General features: G+C 38.3%; 1 protein-coding gene across 1 annotated transcript in view; it reads right to left on the minus strand.

Annotated features, from left to right (window-relative positions):
* Window positions 1-23,802, minus strand: part of thsd7ba (thrombospondin, type I, domain containing 7Ba) — a 517,449-nt gene that overhangs the window by 221,472 nt on the left and 272,175 nt on the right. The window contains exons 15-16 of the mRNA XM_062067490.1: window positions 12,126-12,392; window positions 9,068-9,246 (exon numbers count right to left, since the gene is read on the minus strand). Of these exons, the coding sequence (XP_061923474.1) occupies window positions 9,068-9,246; window positions 12,126-12,392 (446 nt within the window). The remainder of the gene's footprint in view (window positions 1-9,067; window positions 9,247-12,125; window positions 12,393-23,802) is intronic.

A 23,802-nucleotide genomic window follows, 5' to 3' on the forward strand; every position in this document is an offset into this window, starting at 1 on the left:
TATATATATATATATATATATATATATATATATATAATATATATATATATATATATATATATATATATATATATATATATATATATATATATATATATATATATATATATATATATATATATGTATATATATATATATATATACATGTACACATATATACATATACATACATACATATACATGTATATACATATATATACATATACATACATACATATATACATATAAAGTATATACATATGTATATATATATATACATACACATATATATCGTACATATATACTATATATACACACACACATATATACTGTACATATATATATATATATATATGTGTATATATATATATATATATATATATATATATATATATATATATATATATATATATATATATATATACATACATATATATATATATATATATATATATATATATATATATATATATATATATATATATATATATATATATATATAAATATATATATATATATATATATATATATATATATATATATATATATATATATATATATATATATATATATATATATATATATATATATATATATATATATATATATATATATATATATATATATATATATATATATATATATATATATATATATATATTTATAATTGAAGCCCAATGCAGCCCCATAGTAAAAAAGTTTGGACCCTGTTGTAAACCCTAAGTTGTTACGCACTGAGCAACTACCACTGAGTCTATGCCAGCTGGGAGCGTCTTCGGGTTTCTCCTCAAAGCCCTCAGGGTGGTTATGAAGCGGCTGAAACACTCTCACATTCACACACGGACACACGCGTACAATTGCCAAGTTAAAATGTGCGAGCTGTATTCTTACCTCCCAACGCAGCGCTCATGAATATGTAGATAATGGCCATCGCAAAAGTTCAACAGCTGGACAAACTTCTCCTACTTCTCCTAAAAGTTCATTCTCATTGCTCATGGACCGGAGGCTTTATGTGCCCACATTATGCTCACCAACTCCGCTTGGAACCAAGCTACTTATACAGTTTGTTGCCACAGTGTCCTTTCAGGCAAGTGTAGAGCTCGTGTTTTTCCTGCTCTGCCCGGGACTCGAACCTGGATTGCCGGCAAGAGAGACGAGCGGGCTAACTAGCGAGCTAAAAGCCCAGGCTATCAAGCCCATAGCCAGCACTGAGGTTGTCAGGGAGTGAGGTTTACCAATGTACTCTAGCCCAGCCACACCATTCCTTTTTAAAAGCCTAACAAGGATGACAATATGAATTTTTCTGGTCAACTACCTTTACTTATGCTCTGAGCAGAAACATGCACAGCATTTACTTCTACGACCAAACGACCTTCCCTAGTCACGGTGCAAAAAAATAAAAAAATACCCAACCGACACAGACTGATAACAGACATGGTCACTGAACTAGGTGGATAGTCTAAAAAAAAAACGTCCAATCACCACAAACAATTCAAAATTACACCCACTTAATTGCAAGGCATGATGGGAAACATGCAAAACACTCTCTGCACACTTATCCATGTTTGGTGGATTTTAGCTGCTCAATATTTCTGATGGATTACAAAATGTTAAGAAGGTTGAACAAGGTAGAAGTCCACATTCGCATACTCTTAATATCCAATTATATTAAGTAGTAATTATTAATTTTTCATATATATATATATATATATATATATATATATATATATATATATATATATATATATATATATATATATATATATATATATATATATATATATATATAGGTTAAGTCAGGAAAAAACACACAGGCTATTTCATCCCTACAAGTCTGTTTCGCAAGTTTCCCTGCTCTTCAGAGGAGTTAATAAACTCTTTTTGGCAGCCCTCGAGGAGGCGCTTGCAATGGGCCCTATGTTTATTTTGTTTGTCCATCTGGAACGTTCATTTATGTTCCTACACATTTAAGTTAAGAGTTGGTTAAGAGCATCTGTGGACCGTTGAGAGGGAGAGGAGACTGAAATGTGCGGGGAAGTTGCACATAAATGTCAGGGATTAGTTGGATTTGCGTGAAATCTGTCATGATCCCTGGTCCGGATCATGTTTTTGTTATGTTCTGTTAGTTTTGGACTCTTTTAGTTCCTGTTTGACACCTGAGTTTGTTTTAGTTACCATGGCTACTTATGATTTTCACCTGCCTCTGGTCTGCGGGAAGCGCGCCTGCTTCTAATCAGAGGACTATTTAAGCCTGCCTTTGCCAGTCAGTCGCGCTGGCGTCGTATTGGTTTCATGCCACAGTTTCGTGTTTGTTCGATGCCATAGTTAATGCTATTGGTTTCATGCCTCAGTCTCGTGTTTGTTCGATGCCATAGTTAATGCTATTGGTTTCATGCCTCAGTTTCGTGTTTGTTCTATGCCATAGTTAATGCTATTGGTTTCATGCCTCAGTTTCGTGTTTGTTCGATGCCATAGTTAATGCTAGTTGTTTCATGCCACAGTTTCGTGTTTGTTGTATGCCATAGTTAATGCTATTGGTTTCATGCCTCAGTTTTGTGTTTGTTCTATGCCATAGTTAATGCTATTGGTTTCATGCCTCAGTTTCGTGTTTGTTCTATGCCATAGTTAATGCTATTGGTTTCATGCCTCAGTTTTGTGTTTGTTCTATGCCATAGTTAATGCTATTGGTTTCATGCCTCAGTCTTGTGTTTGTTTGATGCCATAGTTAATGCTAGTTGTTTCATGCCACAGTTTCGTGTTTGTTGTATGCCATAGTTAATGCTATTGGTTTCATGCCTCAGTTTTGTGTTTGTTCTATGCCATAGTTAATGCTAGTTGTTTCATGCCTCAGTTTTGTGTTTGTTCGATGCCATAGTTAATGCTATTGGTTTCATGCCTCAGTTTCATGTTTGTTCTATGCCATAGTTAATGCTAATGGTTTCATGCCTCAGTTTCGTGTTTGTTCTATGCCATAGTTAATGCTAGTTGTTTCATGCCACAGTTTCGTTTTGTTCTATGCCATAGTTAATGCTATTGGTTTCATGCCTCAGTTTTGTGTTTGTTCTATGCCATAGTTAATGCTTTTGGTTTCATGCCTCAGTTAATGCTTTTGGTTTCATGCCTCAGTTTCGTGTTTGTTCGATGCCATAGTTAATGCTATTGGTTTCATGCCTCAGTTTTGTGTTTGATCTATGCCATAGTTAATGCTATTGGTTTCATGCCTCAGTTTCGTGTTTGTTCTATGCCATAGTTAATGCTAGTTGTTTCATGCCACAGTTTCGTGTTTGTTTAATGCCACAGTTTCGTGAGGTTCATGTCTATAGTTTCATATCCTAAGTTTTTGCCTTAGCTTCCGCGTGCGATAGGCACGCTTGCCTTCGGGTTGTTTTCTGTTTCGTACCTCGTTGATTATTTCTTAAAATTAAACCATGTTCCTACCTGCAAGTCCTGTCCGGAGTCGTCCGTTTGCCTTCCCGGGAGAACGACCCCCGCAGTAAGCGAAAACCTCGTCGCGACAAAATCCAGGAGCGACTTTCAAAATAAAACACGCTCAGCTAATTAAAGTTCATACCACAGCGTTAAAAAGTCAAAACCTGGGCTTGAATCCTACTTTCGTGTAATTTGAGTGATACATTCATACTATTATAACCTCCTGATAGTAAAGATCAATCTTTTTTTTATTTTATTTTTTTTCCCCAACGTTGCACTATTATTGAGCTCCAAGCACAACCTTCTGGTATTGGATATCGCTGCCAAGTCTGAATGCACTAAGACGGTGATTTTACATTTCTCCCCAAAAAAATCCTGAGGGTTATGCTTCAAAAAAGTCAAGTGGGAGACCCCCGCAAACATATTCACCTGCACCGTAGCCGCAGGGTGAAGTTGTGCCGTGGCTTCAAACCTCGGTTGGCTTTGTGGAGATGCTGAGCAGACATCCCTCTTGACTCCAGGCCCCAGTCTCAGTTGTGATGGCTGACTTTTTTTTTTTCTTTTTCCCAGCAGCACAGCACTGCAACATAGCCAACTGCCGATTGACACAGCAACAATTTCAAGCTCCATCTTTGAGCTTTTCTCCCCGCAGATTCCATCTTAAGGTTGTTGGGCTGCAGTTCATCAGCAATGATGATTTGCCTTTCTTGTGCAGTTCAACGACATCACCGAGTTCAAAGACAACAACCTTTTTACTTTGCCACCAGGAGGTCATGAAAGCGTAGAGCAAGGGCCCTAAACTTTTTGACTCGGGGTCCGCGTTGGGTTAAAAAAACTTGGCCGGGGGCCAAGCTGTATATATACAGTACAGGCCAAAAAGTTTGGACACAACTTCTCATTTCAATGCGTTTTCTTTGTTTTCATGACTATCTACATTGTAGATTGTCACTGAAGGCATCAAAACTATGACACCTGTGAAGTGAAAACCATTTCAGGTGACTACCTCTTGCAGCTCATCGAGAGAATGCCAAGAGTGTGCAAAGCAGTAATCAGAGCAAAGGCTGGCTCTGGTTTTGGAATTGGATTGCATTGTTATGGTAGTGCTGTGTATTGTTTTGTTGGACTGATTAATTAAAAAATAAAAAAAATAATAAAAATAAATAAATAAATAAATAAAATAAATAAAATAAATAAAATAAATAAAATAAATAAAATAAATAAAATAAATAAACAATTTTTTAAAAAGGAGAATCGATTCTGAATCGCACAACGTGAGAATTTGCTATTCGAATTTCAATACATTTTTCCCCACACCACTAATATATATATATATATATATATATATATATATATATATATATATATATATATATATATATATATATATATATATATATATATATATATATATATATATATATATATATATATATATATATATATATATATTTTCTTTTTGACTTTATTTTAATTTTTTAATTTTAATTTTTTTATTCTTTATTTATTTATTTATTCATTTATTTATTATTATTTTTATTTTTATTTTTTATTTTTTGTTGTAATATATATATATATATATATATATATATATATATATATATATATATATATATATATATATATATATATATATATATATATATATATATATATATATATATATATATATATATATATATATATATATATATATATATTTATATATATATATAAGCCTTAGCATGAATGGAAACTGGATCTTCTCGCACCTGGTACTTCATGACACCGTTCAATCAGAGATAATAATATGTGTGGATAGCGAAACAGGGTGAGCACACCACACCACTAATATATATATATATATATATATATATATATATATATATATATATATATATATATATATATATATATTATATATATATATATATATATATATATATATATATATATATATATATATATATATATATATATATATATATATATATATATATATATATATATATATATATATTAGGGCTGTATCTTTGGGTGTCCCACGATTCGATTGAATATCGATTCTTGGGGTCACGATTCGATTCGAAATGTGGCGGGGCTCTCCCTTAGAGATAGGGTGAGAAGCTCTGTCATCCGGGAGGAACTCAGAGTAAAGCCGCTGCTACTCCACATCAAGAGGAGCAAGATGAGGTGGTTCGGGCATCTGGTCAGGATGCCACCCGAACAACTCCCTAGGGAGGTGTTTCGGGCACGACTGACCGGTAGGAAAGACCCAGGACACGTTGGGAAGACTATCTCTCCCGGCTGGCCTGGGAACGCCTCGGGATCCCCCGGGAGGAGCTGGACGAAGTGGCTGGGGAGAGGGAAGTCTGGGCTTCCCTGCTTAGGCTGCTGCCCCGCTACCCGACCTGGGATAAGCGGAAGAAGATGGTTGGATGGATGGACGGTTGGTACTCCCAAAATATCAGCTCTGTTTACAAACATAACGCTAATCTATCCATTTTGACTCCTGTTGTTCCGTCACATTGTCCTCAGAACCGTTGCTAATAACTGAAGAACATCTTTTTAATTACATTTGGCAACAATAAGTTATTACGAGTACCGGCGGGAGGAAAGAATCTCACATATTCGTGTGTGAGTTTTTCAGCCACCACTCTGACAGATGTAGCACACTTTACGAGGACAATTTGGTAACATTAACAGCAAGCCCCGCTCTAACCCTGGGGTAAATCTGTGAGGGCCTTGGCAACAACAGGCACCGGTTTAAGTAGCCGGGGTTATTTCAGAGCATTACAACCGGGGCCATAAAGACCTTGTTAGCGAGTACTTAACCATCTGTACACAAATCTCGTCTTGCGAGCTATGCCTCATCTCCATACTGACCTCCGCCTACTACGGTGTCCTTTCAAACTCCTTTAAATGACTGCATTCATAAATGCGCTCTTTAAACTAGTACGGTACCGTTTTAAGAGACGGTCTTCACAGACACATAAAAAACGCTTGATGGACCGTTCAAATCTTCAGTTTCACCATTGCTCTGCATTCTTTTTTCTTTTTCTTTTTACTTTTTATTACCGCATAACATTCCTGTTTTCATGTCAAGGAGAGGCCAGTTTTACAAAGAAAAGAAGAGTGACTGGAGAGTTTCATTTGGCATTGAAACGTTGGATGTAAAATTCAGGGCATTCAATCCATCGCAACTGGACTGTTTGGTTAGTCTTGGATATGTGTGGCCTCTGTTTCAAGTAGACTTCATCAGTCCATGCTCATAGACTTGGATTGGTCAGATCTAGTCTTCGACTTGGATTGGTCAGCCCTACTCTAAGACTTGGATTGGTCAGAAGTAGTCTTAGACTTGGATTGCTCAGATCTAGTCTTAGACTTGGAATAGTCAGATCTTTTCTTAGAGTTAGACTGGTCAGATCTAGTCTTAAACTTTGATTGATCAGATCTAGTGTTAGACTTGGGTTAGTCAGATCTCTTCTTAGACTTAGACTGGTCAGATATAGTCTTAGACTTAGATTGGTCAGATCTAGTCTTAAACCTGGATTGGTCAGATCTAATTTTAGACTTGGATAGGTAAGATCGAGTCTTAGACTTGGACAGATCTGCTCTGGTGTTAAACTTGGATAGGTCAAATCTAGTATTAAACTTGGATTGATCAGACCTAGTTTTAGACTTGGATTGGTCAGACCTAGTCTTAGACTTGGATTGCTCAGATCTAGTCTTAGACTTGGAGTCAGATCTCGTCTTAGAGTGAGACTGGTCAGATCTAGTCTTAAACTTTGATTGATCAGATCTAGTGTTAGACTTGGATTAGTCTAATATCTTCTTAGACTTAGAGTGGTCAGATCTGGTCTTAGACTTAGATTGGTCAGATTTAGTCTTAAACCAGGATTGGTCAGCTCTAATCTTAGACTTGAATAGGTCACATCTAATCCTACGCTTTGGTAGGTCAGATCTAGTCTTAGACTTGGACAGGTCAGATCTAGTGTTAAACTTGGATTGGTCAGATCTAGTCTTTGACTTAGACTTGTCAGATCTCATCTTAGACTTAGATTGGTCAGATCTAAACTTAGACTGGTCAGATCTAGTCTTAGACTTGGATTGGTCAGATCTAGTCTTAGATTTGGGTTGGTCAGATCTAGTTTTAAACTTGGATTGGTCAGACATAGTGTTCGACTTGGATTGGTCAGATTTAGTCTAAGACTTGGATTGGTCAGACCTAGTCTTAGACTTGGATTGCTCAGATCTAGTTTTAGACTTGGATTTGTCAGATCTCTTCTTAGACTTGGATTGCTCAGATCTAGTTTTAGACTTGGATTAGTCAGATTTCTTCTTAGATTTAGACTGGTCAGATCTAGTCTTAAACTTTGATTGATCAGATCTAGTGTTAGACTTGGATTAGTCAGATCTCTTCTTAGACTGGTCAGATGTAGTCTTAGACTTAGATTATATATATATGTATATATATATATTCTTATTTTACATATAGCCTATTATTTGCGAACTATTGACTAGTGATACACTGAACAATTGGCCGCGGAAATTGATCACAGAAACAACGCTGCCGAAACCGGATGTTGTGATGACGTCTCCAATTCCGCTGGTGGAAGATCAGATTCCAAACGGATTCAAACTACCTCCTGATGTGACCCAAATCCGATGCAAAAATATCCGATCTGTGTCATTTGTGGGGAGAAAAATCAGATTTGGTGTCCAGTGTAAACGGAGCCTTGGCCGTTGTGGCCCTTAGAGACACTTGCGATTAAGGGCTACATACATACAATTTGATTGATTGATTGATGGTTGAAATAACAGTGGGTGATAGGTGGGGTCGCAGACCACCTCTTCTGTTCAGGGATGGTTTCATGGCTTCCGTCAGTCCCCTTTCGAACCATCCGTCCTGTACATTTTTGTCCTCAAAGGAGTGCTGTTTCTCCTTGAGGTGCAGGTAGATAGATACCTGAGTCTTGGACTGAAGACCTTTTCAAAGTCCTCATCACGCAGGATTCTTCAAAATTTGAGTCTTTCAACCATACAACTGACTTGTTTTTGCGCCTTAATCCGGTTTGTGTCTTCCCTGTAGCCTTTCATGGTAGAGCCATGGCGTAGGCTTGCGGGTATGAGACCATTTAGTCTACATTTCAGGTAGTCTGCAAACTTTTTGGGCCGACATTTCTGATCCCAGCACCATTTTTAGGGTTTTCAAGCCAAAATAGACACGTTGAATGTAAAAGTAAGACGCATGTTTATGTGTGACAGCACAAGGTATCGACGCGGCGAGCGTGAAAGGGCAAAGAAAGATTTCCGAAAGCACTCGGAAGACGTTGCACAGCATGTCTCCTATTCGGCAAGAACTGTTAAACATGGTGTTCTTCCCTGTTGACGCCATTAGTACAATTTGACATCCAGTCGAGCCTGTCAAATTACACGTGTAATGGTGGTGAACATGAGTGGACTTTAAGTGCAGATTGCACTCTATAAAAGACAAGAGTGCAAAACACTATGGGTGGGCAATGGATGGGCTTAACTACAAGTGTTGCATCTTCATTAAAATGTAAATGCATTTCTCAAGTGCCTATATTCTATTTACTGTACTGAAACAGCTATGGACAAACTAAGTCGATGGTCCCTGGAGAACCGTTGCGTTTTTTTTCAGCTGTTGTGTTCCTCTTACCTGGTTTTTCAGGTCAAGCTTTGGGCACGGCCGCCCCCCGTTAAACGCCTTCTCCCTCAGCCACTTGGATCTGACTTTCAGCCCACTGCCACAGGATGCACTGCAGGCCGACCATGCGGACCAGGCACTGAGTTTACAGTCCAGGGGACAAGGGACGTGGCACATCTCCACCGTGTAGCCTGAAACAGAATGTTGGCAGACAGGAGAGGGAGGTCTGACTCACACTTTGGGCGACAGCTTCATTATGGGTCACATGAATAATTTCCCACGTTGGCCTGTGCTCTGCCACATTTGCTCGCTGTGACCAGAAACTAATTATCAAGCTAATGAGGGTCTTTCTGCCCAACTGTGCCAGCACAGCATTGAGAAACTTCTCCTGGGTTTTGAAACTACACAATGCATTGCTTATTGCTGTGCCACTATCCCATATTTTATATGCAATTTGGCCTTATGTACACACATGAACAGAGGTCCCAGGGAAAAAATAAAAATTTGGCAACTCTGGTCTAGTCTAGATTCTTTAAAAGTCCTCAAGTCATTTCAGAAAACTGAAAATAATGGTTTTTTTTGTGAGCTGCATACGTTTAAAAAAACGTTTTTCTTCAATGTTTAAGTTGATTAAAGTTTCGACAAACTCTTAGCCTTCTGTGCCGCAAACTAGAACTAGAGTACTAATGCTGCACTGAATAACTATATATATTATTTTTTTGGGCACCACACGGTTCGATTCCATTCGATTATTGGGTGTAACGATTCGATTCCGAATCAATTCTCGATTCCAAATCTATACTTCTTTAAGAACACTGGGTGCCAGTTCTATGATTCGATTCGATTCTTGGGTGTAAAGATTTGATTCCGAATCAATTCTCGATTTGAAACAATTGTCGATTCAAAATCTATACTTTTTTTAAGAACACTGCGTGCCAGTACTGTGATTCGATTCGATTCTTGGGTGTAATGATTCGATTCCGAATCAATTCTCGATTCGAAACAATTCTCAATTCCAAATCTATACTTTTTTAAGAACACTTGGTGCCAGTTCTATGATTCGATTTGATTCTTGGGTGTAATGATTCAATTGCGAATCAATCCTCGATTCGAAACAATTCTCGATTCGAAACAATTCTCAATTCAAAATGTATACTTTTTTAAGAACACTGGGTGCCAGTTCTAAGATTTGATTCTTGGGTGTAACAATTCGATTCCGAATCAATTCTCAATTCTAAAAAATTCTCGATTCAAAATCTATACTTTTTTAAGAACACTGTGTGCCAGTTCTATGATTCGATTTGATTCTTTTGTGTAATGATTCGATTCTGAATCAATTCTCAATTCGAAACAATTCTCAATTCAAAATCTATACTTTTTTAAGAACACTTGGTGCCAGTTCTATGATTCGATTTGATTCTTGGGTGTAATGATTCGATTCCGAATCAATCCTCGATTCCGAATCAATCCTCGATTCGAAACAATTCTCGATTGGAAACAATTCTCAATTCAAAATGTATACTTTTTTAAGAACACTGGGTTCCAGTTCTAAGATTCGATTCTTGGGTGTAACAATTCGATTCCGAATCAATTCTCGATTCTAAAAAATTCTCGATTCAAAATCTATACTTTTTTAAGAACACTATGTGCCAGTTCTATGATTCGATTTGATTCTTGGGTGTAATGATTCGATTCCGAATCAACTCTCTATTCGAAACAATTCTCAATTCAAAATCTATACTTTTTTAAGAACACTGGGTGCCAGTTCTGTCATGTCTGTGTGATCATGTTTTGTTTTGGTTATGTTCGGGTTTGGTTTTTGGACTCTTTGTGCACTCTTGTTTGTTTTGTCACCATTAGTTTTCACCTGTCCTCATGTCACGCACCTGATTCATTTGAACTCACACACCTGTCACTAATCATGCCACTGTTATTTAAACCTGTCTTTTTCTGTAGATCGTCCTGGTGACATTATCCTTACTACCTCTGCTACCCATGAGATTCCTGTTTACTATAGTTCATGCTTCCTGCCATGCCACAGTAAGTGTTTTTGTTTCATGTTCATAGTTAATTGCCTTTGTGCTAGTCTTTTGTTTCATTAGTCAAGTTTGTTCTCCGCCATTGTGCGCGCCTTTTGTTTGCTTCCTTTTTGTTAGTGTAAAAATAAACATGTCCTTACCTTCACGCCTTGCCCGCGCCAACTTTCCTTTGCATTCCGGGTAAACACAACACCCGATGGTCCACGTTTTGACAAGTTCTATGATTCGATTTGATTCTTGGGTGTAAATATTTGATTCCAAATCAATTCTCGATTCGAAACAATTCTCTATTCAAAATCAATACTTTTTTAAGAACACTGGGTGCCAGTTCTAAGATTCGATTCTTGGGTGTAACAATTCGATTCTGAATCAATTCTCGATTCTAAAAAATTCTCGATTCAAAATCTATACTTTTTTAAGAACACTGGGTGCCAGTTCTATGATTTGATTCAATTCTTAGGTGTAACTATTCGATTCCGAATCAATTCTCGATTCGAAACAATTCTCAATTCAAAATCTATACTTTTTTAAGAACACTGGGTGCAAGTCCTATGATTTGATTCCATTGTAGAGTGTAACGATTCGATTCCGAATCAATTCTCGATTCAAAACAATTCTCAATTTTAAACAATTCTCGATTCGAAACAATTCCCGATTAAAAATCTATACCTGTTTAAGAACACTGGGTGCCAGTTCTATGATTCGATTCGATTCTTGGGTGTAAAGATTTGATTCCGAATCAATTCTCGATTCGAAACAAATGTCGATTCAAAATCTATGAACATGATGGCATCTTCAAATGCAATTTTTTTTTTTAAAAGACCCACAAAAGTCCCAGGTCTTCCTAAGGGTTAATCTTGGGCACTCTTAAATCGAGGTACTTTGATATAACTTTAAATTTGGGGGTGCAAAAATACACCAACAGTTTGACCTTCATATTTTTGTGTGGGTTTTAAGCATTAATTGTAAAACATTGCTTTGTTTTTTTTTGTGGAGAATGTCATATGCCATGAACATGGTTGAGACCTTACCCTCGTCCGTGCACAGGGTGGGCTCGACCAGACCTCCCCGTTGGTCAAGGCAGGCCACGGCTGTGTAGCGCAGGCCTTGACCACACTCCTTCACCTCCTGGGAGCTCATCCAGCCCTGCAGGGAGTCCGGAGTCGAAGGTTCGTCAAGGATGCAGTCAGACCAGTTGCCAAAGGGTTGGGACAGGTACTCGTCGCAGGGACATGCCTCTTTCTCCTCCAGCGGGTATGACGCCTCATCCAGGCACTGCTCCTTCTTTTTACTACGACCTGGGAGGGACGACACAATGATAGAAAATATCATTTGTAACATATAAGATAAAATGTCAACACAAAGGCTGGTGCGGGTTAGTAGTTTGAAGTCTTGAGGATACGTGTCAGAATAATTGTATCTAAGCCAAATTGAATTCTGTCTCTGCTTAATTCCTTGCTTCTTGTCTTGTTTAATAGATGTCATCAGTGTTTGAACCTGACAATACGCCTATTAATTATTTATCCTTACAAGTACAGAAGGGAAGGGGTTTAAATGGCCCCATTCCTGTGTGGACCTCGCATGAGAGCAATACAGTCTGCTGAAAATGATGGAAAGTGTCACTCTCCATAGCAACTGACGTTTGAATTGCCAAAACTCACATTTTTACTGCCATCTGGCGGCTACAGTAAATAGTGCACCCAACCCCTTCCTCCTGTACCGTCACAGCTTGGCCAGGACACACTTCAATGTCTTGAAAGAGAAGTGGAAAATGGTATGCATCCTAATTTGTTTTACAGCATTTTCATCAAAAATGTGAGTACTGTATTTTCCGGATCACAAATGGGCTATTTTGATTTTTTTCACATATAAGGCGCACCGGATTATAAGGCGCATTAAAGGGGTCATTATATTATTATTTTTTTCTAAGTGGAAAAGACTTCCTTGTGGTCTACATAACATGTAAAGGGGGTTCTTTGGTCAAAAATGTTGCATAGATGATGTTTTACAGATCATCTTCAAGTCGCTTCAGGATGCGCCGTTTTGTGGGCGGTCTTATTTACGTGGCTCACCTTCGGCAGCGTCTTCTCACCGTCATTTTTGTTGTAGCGGTGTAGCACGCAAGGACGGGAGTGGAAGAAGTGTCAAAAGATGGCGCTAACTGTTTTAATGACATTCAGACTTTACTTCAATCAATAACGGAGCAGCATCTTCTCACCCGTCGGAAATGTGTCCCGTGAAAAACCGTTCAACCGGAACTCTCTAATAACTAAAGTTCCTTGGGTGAATAATGTAAACTCACCACACCGGTATGTTTTAGCGCTTTCAAGGCGAGTTTACTGACAGATATAAGTAAGAACTTTACACTACTTTATATTAGAAATGGCAACAGTGGAGGATGAATGTCCCATAACAAGAAGATAGAGACGAAGAAGAAGCTTATCGACTACGGTGTCGGCACGGACTGTCACAATTTTTCAGGATTTATGCTGATCCCAAATACAGATCATCAGGTACCAAAAGGTAAGAAAAGTTGCTTATGCATAAACAAAACGCCAAATAATATATATCTTACCTAATACACACACCATAATAATACTCCTATGTTGAAGCACATTAAGCGGTGTGGCTTCATAGCTTACCAAAGTCGTACTAAAATATTTTGATCGATTTTTGAGCGCCGTGTGTAATGTTCTATATTTTCAATGGAAAAACTGTTGGTGTTGTTTACTTGAGTCATATTGCCATCATAGTGCAGTCTACACGTATCCCTTATGTTTGACTGCCATCTACTGGTCACACTTATCATTACACCATGTACCAAATAAAATTGCTTCGAGGCAGGTGCGGAGCGGGGTGTGTAAGGACCGGCCTCGAAGCCAGCGGCAGGTGAGTAGATTGCCCAGCTGGGGCTTGTTATCTAATCACCTGTCGCCCTTATTAGCAGCAGCCGGCACGAGACACGTTGCGGGGAGTTGGAGCAGAGCGAGACACACGCACAGAGCCAGGAAGCAGAGACACGCCTAAAATATATATTGCTGAAAAGCAACCGAGACTTGTGTGTGGCAATAAAAGACGTGATTCAAACTGTCTACCGGGGTCGAGAAGTTCTGTCGGCATCAGAAGAACCCACCACAAGAGGGAAACCAGAATTATTCTGTACATTAGGCGCACCGGGTTATAAGGCGCACTGTCGAGCTTTGAGACATTTTTTTTGTGCGCCTTTTAGTCCGTAAAATACAGTAGTCAATACGGTCGTTAGGATTCATAATATCAATTCTTACAGCTCAATTTTCTGTATCATACACGCTTTTTAACGCTCGCCCGAAATGATTTTACTTTGAAATAAGCGGTAGAAAACGGACGGAGGGATGGCCTGAAGAAAGTCATGGCAAATATTAAAACATCAGTCAAACGCTGCTCTATCACCAATGCCAAGGGATCCATTTTTTCCCTCACAATGCATAATTAAAGAGTACTTTGCATGACTCCGGGCAATGATTACAAATATTTGCAGACATATATGTCGTCCAGAAAGAATTCACTTTGAATCATAGTCCTCTGAAGTAAATGGTGCAAGCGTAATGACTGCATTAAATTACAACAACATAAAAGTAGTTGGACCTCTGTGGCTAATAAAATGGAATAGTTCAAGTATAGTGCCTAATTCAATTATATTTTTAACCTTTATTCCACTGGTGCAGAGCACAGAGCGAACGCAACAAGGGAGGACCACCTCTGAATTCTTCAAATTTACATAGACAGACGAAACTGGGACACAGTTGGGTATTCCAACTGGACATGGACGACGAACGCACATTAAAACTTTTGGAATGGATGAAGGAGGATTACATTGAGCCTCTGGAATGGCTTTTCCAAATCCCCGAACTCAACCCCACGGACCAAACGTAAACTTTACCTCAAAAGCCAAGGAACCGACCAATTTACCTGCAAATTAACTCGAGCAATTCGAGGGTGGATGAGTCAGAGTTATACCAGAACAAAAAGGTCCGGTCAACGGTGTTGCCAGGTGGGGAATCACAAATTGTCGTACCAGAAGCTTAAATCGGTCGTATTTTGAGGGAAATGATCACATACCCGATTTAAAGTTGCTGAAAGTACGGTAAAACATTACCACAGATCATGTATAGCAAAGGTGTCCAAACTACAGCCCACGGGCCAAATAATACCCGCTGTCGTCATGAGTTTATTAAAGAATCTTACTGTGGAGGGGGGGCGTGGCCAGCGGGCCTGCCGCGGAGCGGGGTGTGTAAGGACCGGCCTCGAAGACAGCGGCAGGTGAGTAGATTGCCCAGCTGGGGCTTGTTATCTAATCACCTTTTGATTGATTGATTGATTGAAACATTTATAAGTAGGTTGCACAGTGAAGTACATATTCCGTACAATTGACCACTAAATGGTAACACCCAAATAAGTTTTTCAAGTTGTTTAAGTCGGGGTCCTGTCGCCTTTATTAGCAGCAGCCGGTACGAGACACGTGGTTGGAGTTGGGAGTTGGAGTCAGAAGAGAAGACACGCGCTGGAGAGCACAACAGAGGGACTAAGACTGAAAAGTCGAGTGTTTTTGCCGCAGAGAGTGACTCAATAAAGACAGTATTGTATCCAGAATACCGGGCTCTCGTGCCAGTGTGCGGTGGTTAGGGGAACCCATGGCAGAACGCAACAAGGGAGGACCACCTCTGAATTCTTCAAATTTACATAGACGGCCAAAACTGGGACACAATTGGGTATTCCAACTGGACAGGGACGACAAACTCACATTAAAACTTTTTGGAATGGATGAAGGAGGATTACATTGAGCTCTGGAATGGCTTTTCCAAATCCCCGAACTCAACCCCACCGACCAAACGCAGACTATACCTCAAAAACCAGGGAACCGACCAATTTACCTGCAAATTAACTCGAGCAATTCAAGGGTTGATGAGTCAGAGTTATACCAGAACAAAAAGGTCCGGTCAACGGTGTTGCCAGGTGGGGGATCACAAATTGTCGTACCAGAAGCTTAAATCGGTCGTATTTTGAGGGAAATGATCACATACCCGATTTAAAGTTGCTGAAAGTACGGTAAAACACTACCACAGATCATGTATAGAAAGGGTGTCCAAACTACAGCCCACGGGCCAAATAATACCCGCTGTCGTCATGAGTTTATTAAAGAATCTTACTGTGGAGGGGGGCGTGGCCTGCGGGCCTGCCGCAGAGCGGGGTATGTAAGGACCGGCCTCGAAGACAGCGGCAGGTGAGTAGATTGCCCAGCTGGGGCTTGTTATCTAATCACCTGCCGACTTTATTAGCAGCAGCCGAGACGAGACACGTGGACATAGACGGCCGAAACTGGGACACAATTGGGTATTCCAACTGGACAGGGACGACAAACTCACATTAAAACTTTTTGGAATGGATGAAGGAGGATTACATTGAGCCTCTGGAATGGCTTTTCCAAATCCCCGAACTCAACCCCACGGACCAAACGTAAACTATACCTCAAAAGCCAAGGAAACCGACCAATTTACCTGCAAATTAACTCGAGCAATTCGAGGGTGGATGAGTCAGAGTTATACCAGAACAAAAAGGTCCGGTCAAAGGTGTTGCCAGGTGGGGAATCACAAATTGTCGTACCAGAAGCTTAAATCGGTCGTATTTTGAGGGAAATTATCACATACCTGATTTAATTTTGCTAAAAGTACGGTAAAACATTACCACAGATCATGTATAATAAGGGTGTCCAAACTACAGCCCACGGGCCAAATAATACCCGCTGTCGTCATGAGTTTATTAAGGAATCTTACTGTGGACGGGGGCGTGGCCTGCGGGTGTTTAAGGACCGGCCTCGAAGACAGCGGCAGGTGAGTAGATTGCCCAGCTGGGGCTTGTTATCTAATCACCTGTCGCCTTTATTAGCAGCAGCCGGTACGAGACACGTGGTTGGAGTTGGGAGTTGGAGCCAGAAGAGAAGACACGCGCTGGAGAGCACATGGTGAAGTTGCTTGGATGGCAACATATGTTGCTCCAAAACCTGTATGTACCTTTCAGCATTAATGGCGCCTTCACAGATGTGTAAGTTACCCATTTCTTGGGCACTAATACACCACCATACCATCACACATGCTGGCTTTTACACTTTGCGCCTAGAACAATCCGGATGGTTCTTTTCCTCTTTGGTCCGGAGGACACGACGTCCACAGTTTCCAAGAACAATTTGAAATGTGGACTGGTCAGGCCACAGAACACTTTTCCACTTTGTATCAGTCCATCTTAGATGAGCTCGGGCCCAGCGAAGCCGACGGCGTTTCTGGGTGTTGTTGATAAACGGTTTTTCGCCTTGCATAGGCGAGTTTTAACTTGCACTTACAGATGTAGCGACCAACTGTAGTTACTGACAGCGGGTTTTCTGAAGTGTTCCTGAGCCCATGTGGTGATATCCTTTACACACTGATGTCGCTTGTTGAGGGATGGTAGGTCACAGGCTTAGCTGCTTACGTGCAGTGATTTCTCCAGATTCTCTGAACCCTTTGATGATATTACGGAGCGTAGATGGTGAAATCCCGAAATTCCTTGCAATAGCTGGTTGAGAAAGGTTGTTCTTAAACTGTTCAACAATTTGCTCAGGCGTTTGTTGACAAAGTGGTGACCCTCGTCCCGTCCTTGTTTGTGAATGACTGAGCATTTCATGGAATCTACGTTTATACCCAATCATGGCACCCACCTGTTCCCAATTTGCCTGCTCACCTGTGGGATGTTCCAAATAAGTGTTGGATGAGCATTCCTCAACTTTATCAGTATTTGTTGCCACCTTTCCCAACTTCTTTGTCACGTGTTGCTGGCATCAAATTCTAAAGTTAATGATTATTTGCAACAAAAAAAATCAAACATGTTGTTTTTGTAGCATATTCAATTGAATATGGGTTGAAAATGATTTGCAAATCATTGTATTCCGTTTATATTTACATCTAACACCATTTCCCAACTCATATAGGAACGGGGTTTGTACATCCCTGGACACGTGATAACTTTAATTACGACCAATGTATGATCCTGTAACTACTTGGTCAAATCAATGGCATGAAACATTCATAAACTGAAGCAAAAACAGCGATTAAATCAAAGCAAACACATTCAATGTCATCCTTGACTATAAAAAAGGTAGTTTTGTTGATGTGTTCCAACAGAAGACGTCAAGAATACATCAACATATGATTGACATCTCTTGAGTAGCAAAACAATGTCATGCCACAGCAACAAAATAAGTGGGTCAAGCAGCAGCTCCGACAAAAAACTATCATTTCAACATCCTTTCCCTGACAATCTTAAATTATTCTTTCCTCTGAAAGGAAACTGACATGCAGGGCTCTTAATGATGACTCATGGCTATAATCAGCATTCATTTCCATGCACGCTGTTTGGGGGGTTTTTATCCAACAAAATGTAAAAAGTGTCTAAATTGCTGATAAGGAGTGACAGCTCAGGAGGCAGCATCAATGGAAAGAGAAGCTGTCATTTATTATTGAATTATTATTATTATTTTACTCGGAAACATTTGTATAAGGCACTAAAACTTTTATTTTTCTTAAACTATTTTAAGGGGGAGAGGATTTTGTAAACACATAAAAATACAACGAAAAAAATACAAATAAACATAAGAAAAAAATATTAAAACAAATAATAATACAAAAATGTAACATAAAAATACAATTAAAAAAAAGGGTTGTGCGGTATACCGGTAATAATAAAGTACAGCAGTAATGATAAAGTAAAAACTATACCGCTTCTGAAAAATACCTGTACTTTTTTTTTCTCCGGACGACGCGGCATTGCTGGTAAATGCACACGCACGGAGTACTCACAAGCAGAAACAGTGTGGCGATAGCAAAAGGAGAATAGACACATTTTGGCTTAAAAACTAACAATAAGTTTAACGCTATTGACACTGAAGCGCCGCTTTTGCTCTTGTTAGCCTTTAGCCAGCTAGGGGCTAACATCCATTCGAAGTCGCTAGTGTTTTAGCTACCTCTAAAATCACAAATTCTCTCCAACATGGCAACAAACTACGTTTCTTACAAATATCATCCCGGTGTAAAAGTGTCGCCATGGTGGAGAGGATTAGTGATTTTAGCGGTAGCTAATAGGACGCAGCATCTATGAAAAAAAAGCTCTCATTATATTATTTTATTATTATTATTTTACTAATGTTAAAGAAACATTTGTATAAGGCACTAAAACTTTTATTTTTCTTAAACTATTTTAAGGGGGAGAGGATTTTGTAAACACTTAAAAATACAACAAAAAAAATACAAATAAACATGAGAAAAAAATATTAAAACAAATAATAATACAAAAATATAACATAAAAATACAATTAAAAAAGGGTTGTGCGGTATACCGGTAATAATAAAGTACAGCAGTAATGATAAAGTAAAAACTATACCGCTTCTGAAAAATACCTGTACTTTTTTTTTCCGGACGACGCGGCATTGCTGGTAAATGCACACGCACAGAGTACTCACAAGCAAAAACAGTGTGGCGATAGCCAAAGGAGAATAGACACATTTTGGCTTAAAAACTAACAATAAGTTTGACGCTATTGACACTGAAGCGCCGTTCTTGCTCTTGTTAGCCGTTAGCTAGTGACGGATGCAGATATCTACATATATCCACATTTATCCATAATTAAGAGTTACTTCTTTTATATTTCTATAGTCATATTTTAAATAGCTAGTGTTCCATCTTGTACTCTTTTCCTTGTTTTGATCGTCTCATGACAAAATGCTTGCACTGTGGACGGCCTTGAAGTAGGAGGCAGAGAAGAGGAGTCCTCCCTGCTTCCCTTCTCGGGCCGACTTGAGATAACGGACACAATGGGCATCTGTGCGGGCGTGAGGGCGGGGGGAGAGATTGAAGAACAGAATGTTTTCGTGATGTGTGGCAGACCGATCTGGACCGGGCTAGGGAACGCTTGTGTACTGGGTTGGTCTCAGGTTTGTCCTCTAAGCTTTGAGAATAAACTACAAAATACCAACTACTGCCTGGAGATTGAATATAAACATCAGCTTATTGCCATAAAAATAATCTGGGAGAGACTAGCAATTTGAATTCCCCATTAGGGAACGCTGGTCGACGCAACACTAGCTAGGGGCTAACATCCATTCGAAGTCGCTGGTGTTTTAGCTACCTCTAAAATCACTAATTCTCTCCACCGTGGCGACAAACTACGTTTCTTACAAATATCATCCCGGTGTAAAAAGTGTCGCCATGGTGGAGAGGATTAGTGATTTTAGAGGTAGCTAATAGGACGCAGCATCAATGAAAAGAAAAGCTCTCATTATATTATTTTATTATTATTATTTTACTAATGTTTGGATGACCATTTTTAAAGAAACATTTGTATAAGGCACTAAAACTTTTATTTTTCTTAAACTATTTAAAGGGGGAGAGGATTTTGTAAACAGATAAAAATATAACAAAAAAAATACAAATAAACATGAGAAAAAAACATTAAAACAAATAATAATAATACAAAAATATAACATAAAAATACAATTAAAAAAAGGGTTGTGCGGTATACCGGTAATAATAAAGTACAGCAGTACTGATAAAGTAAAAACTATACTGCTTCTGAAAAATACCTGTACTTTTTTTTTCTCCGGACGACGCGGCATTGCTGGTAAATGCACACGCACGGAGTACTCACAAGCAGAAACAGTGTGGCGATAGCAAAAGGAGAATAGACACATTTTGGCTTATAAACTAACAATAAGTTTGACGCTATTGACACTGAAGCGCCGTTCTTGCTCTTGTTATCTGTTAGCTAGCTGGCGGCTAACGTCCATTCGAAGTCGCTAGTGTTTTAGCTACCTCTAAAATCACTAATTCTCTCCACCGTGGCGACAAACTACGTTTCTTACAAATATCATCCCGGTGTAAAAAGTGTCGCCATGGTGGAGAGGATTAGTGATTTTAGAGGTAGCTAATAGGACGCAGCATCAATGAAAAAAAAAGCTCTCATTATATTATTTTATTATTATTATTTTACTAATGTTTGGATGACCATTTTTAAAGAAACATTTGTATAAGGCACTACAACTTTTATTTTTCTTAAACTATATTAAGGGGGCAGGCTTTTGTACATACATAAAAAATATTTAATATAAATAAAATAAATAAATACAAATACAAATTTGAAAAAATAAATAAAACAATAATACAAAATATTTTAAAAAATACAATTAAAAAAAGGGTTGTACAATATAAATGTATTAATAAAGTACCACAGTACTAATACATTAAAAAAATTACTAAACTGCTTCTAAAAAATACCGGTAAATTATTTTACGGACGACGCGACATGGCTGGTAGCAGTCGGTAGTGTTTAAACTACGTCTAAAATCACTAATCCTCTCTACCATGGCAACAAACTATGTTTCTTACAAATATCATCCCAACGTAAAAAGTGTCGCCGTGGTGGAGAGGATTAGTGATTTTAGAGGTAGCTAATAGGACGCAGCATCAATGAAAAAAAAAGCTCTCATTATATTATTTTATTATTATTATTTTACTAATGTTTGGATGACCATTTTTAAAGAAACATTTGTATAAGGCACTAAAACTTTTATTTTTCTTAAACTATTTTAAGGGGGACAGGCTTTCGTACATACATAAACATATTTTAAAAAAAATAAATACAAATAAAAATTTGAAAAAATAAATAAAACAATAATACAAAAATATTTTAAAAAATACAATTAAAAAAAGGGTTGTACGATATAAATGTATTAATAAAGTACCGCAGTACTAATACATTAAAAAAATTACTAAACTGCTTCTAAAAAATACCGGTAAATTATTTTACGGACGACGCGACATGGCTGGTAGCAGTCGGTAGTGTTTAAACTACGTCTAAAATCACTAATCCTCTCTGCCATGGCAACAAACTATGTTTCTTACAAATATCATCCCAATGTAAAAAGTGTCACGATGGTGGAGAGGATTAGTGATTTTAGACGTAGCTAATAGGAAGCAGCATCAATAAAAACAAAAGCTCTCATTATATTATTTTATTAGTATTATTATTTTACTAATGTTTGGATGACCATTTTAAAAAAAACATTTGTACAAGGAACTAAACATTTTTTTTGTCTTAAACTATTTTAAGGGAGACAGGTATATAAAAGTAAAATAATAAAAAATAAAAAAATAAAAAATATTAAAATTAAAAAATAGTACAAATATGTTACAAAAATACAATTGAACAAAGGGTTGTGTATACCGGTATCAATAAAGTACCGCAGTACTAAAAATTTAAAAACTATACTGCTTCTGAAAAATACAGGTACTTTTTTTTCCGGACGACGCAACATTGCTGGTAAATGCACACGCACGGAGTACTCACAAGCAGAAACAGTGTGGCAATAGAAACAGAAGAATAGAAACATTTTGGATTAAAAACTAACAATAATGTTGAAGCTATGAACACTGAAGCGCCGCTCTGAAAGAGGTGCTTAGCTCTTGCTCTTTTTAGCCGTTAGCTCGCTGGCGGCTAACGTCCATCCGCAGTCGGTAGTGTTTAAGCTACGTCTAAAATCACTAATCCTCTCCACCATGGCGACTAACTACGTTTCTTACAGACATCATCCCAATGTAAAAAGTGTCTAAATTGCTGATAAGGAGTGACAGCTCAGGAATCAAAATCAATGGAAAGAGAAGCTCTCATTATATTATTTTATTATTATAATTTTACTAATGTTTGGAAACAAATTGTGCCTTAATTGTAGACATGTCATCCTGCATGACCATTTTTAAAGAAACATTTGTATAAGGCACTAAAACTTTTATTTTTTGAAGATATTTTAAGGGGTATGAATACGTCTATTAATTTGAATGGGATTTTTCTTGGAAATGTGGGAAAAATGGGAATTTTGGAAACTATTGATACTAGCATAGTTGCGCTAGATGATATGACTGGGTTGGTGTCGGGATTTTTATAATCGGTTGCAAAATGTTGACGTAGTAACGGTTTAAATCGAGAATGGGTATTTCGGAATTCCTGGAATTTCGGTAAAACCGGAAATTCGTATGGAAAAAAACCAAAGAACTTCTACATGGGTCCTCATACATCATCCTCCCCTGCTGCATCACCTGGAGACCTTCACAATCAATACTGTGACATTTGCCGCCTGGTTACTGTCAGCCAAACTCACGCTAGAACAACATCAGCAACAAAACCAACGGTTCTTTCAACAAGCAGCTGTCCTCCACAACTTGCGCCAACACACACACACACACACACACACACACACACACACACACACACACACACACACACACACACACACACACACACACACACACACACACACACACACACACACACACACACACACACACACACACACACACACACACACACACACTGGGTACAGCCCCTGCCACACAGACAGTCCAACGTCCCCAAAAAAACAAACACTAATAAAAATAAACGCCAGCAGAGACCAAAACAAATCAATACTTTGTTTATTTATGTTCCTGTGTTTTGGATTGTTTCCTTACCAGCGCATTTTTTTCACTTCCACTTCCTGTTTGCTTCCTTTTGTGCCCAATTCACCAGTCTGGGCGCTGGCTTCCTCACCTGTCCCTGATTGACAATCAGGGCACACCTGTTCCTGGTTGCCAGTGAGGATGCTTTATATGCCA

Source organism: Entelurus aequoreus, linkage group LG13 (genome assembly GCF_033978785.1).
Source record: "Entelurus aequoreus isolate RoL-2023_Sb linkage group LG13, RoL_Eaeq_v1.1, whole genome shotgun sequence".
NCBI lineage: Eukaryota > Metazoa > Chordata > Actinopteri > Syngnathiformes > Syngnathidae > Entelurus > Entelurus aequoreus.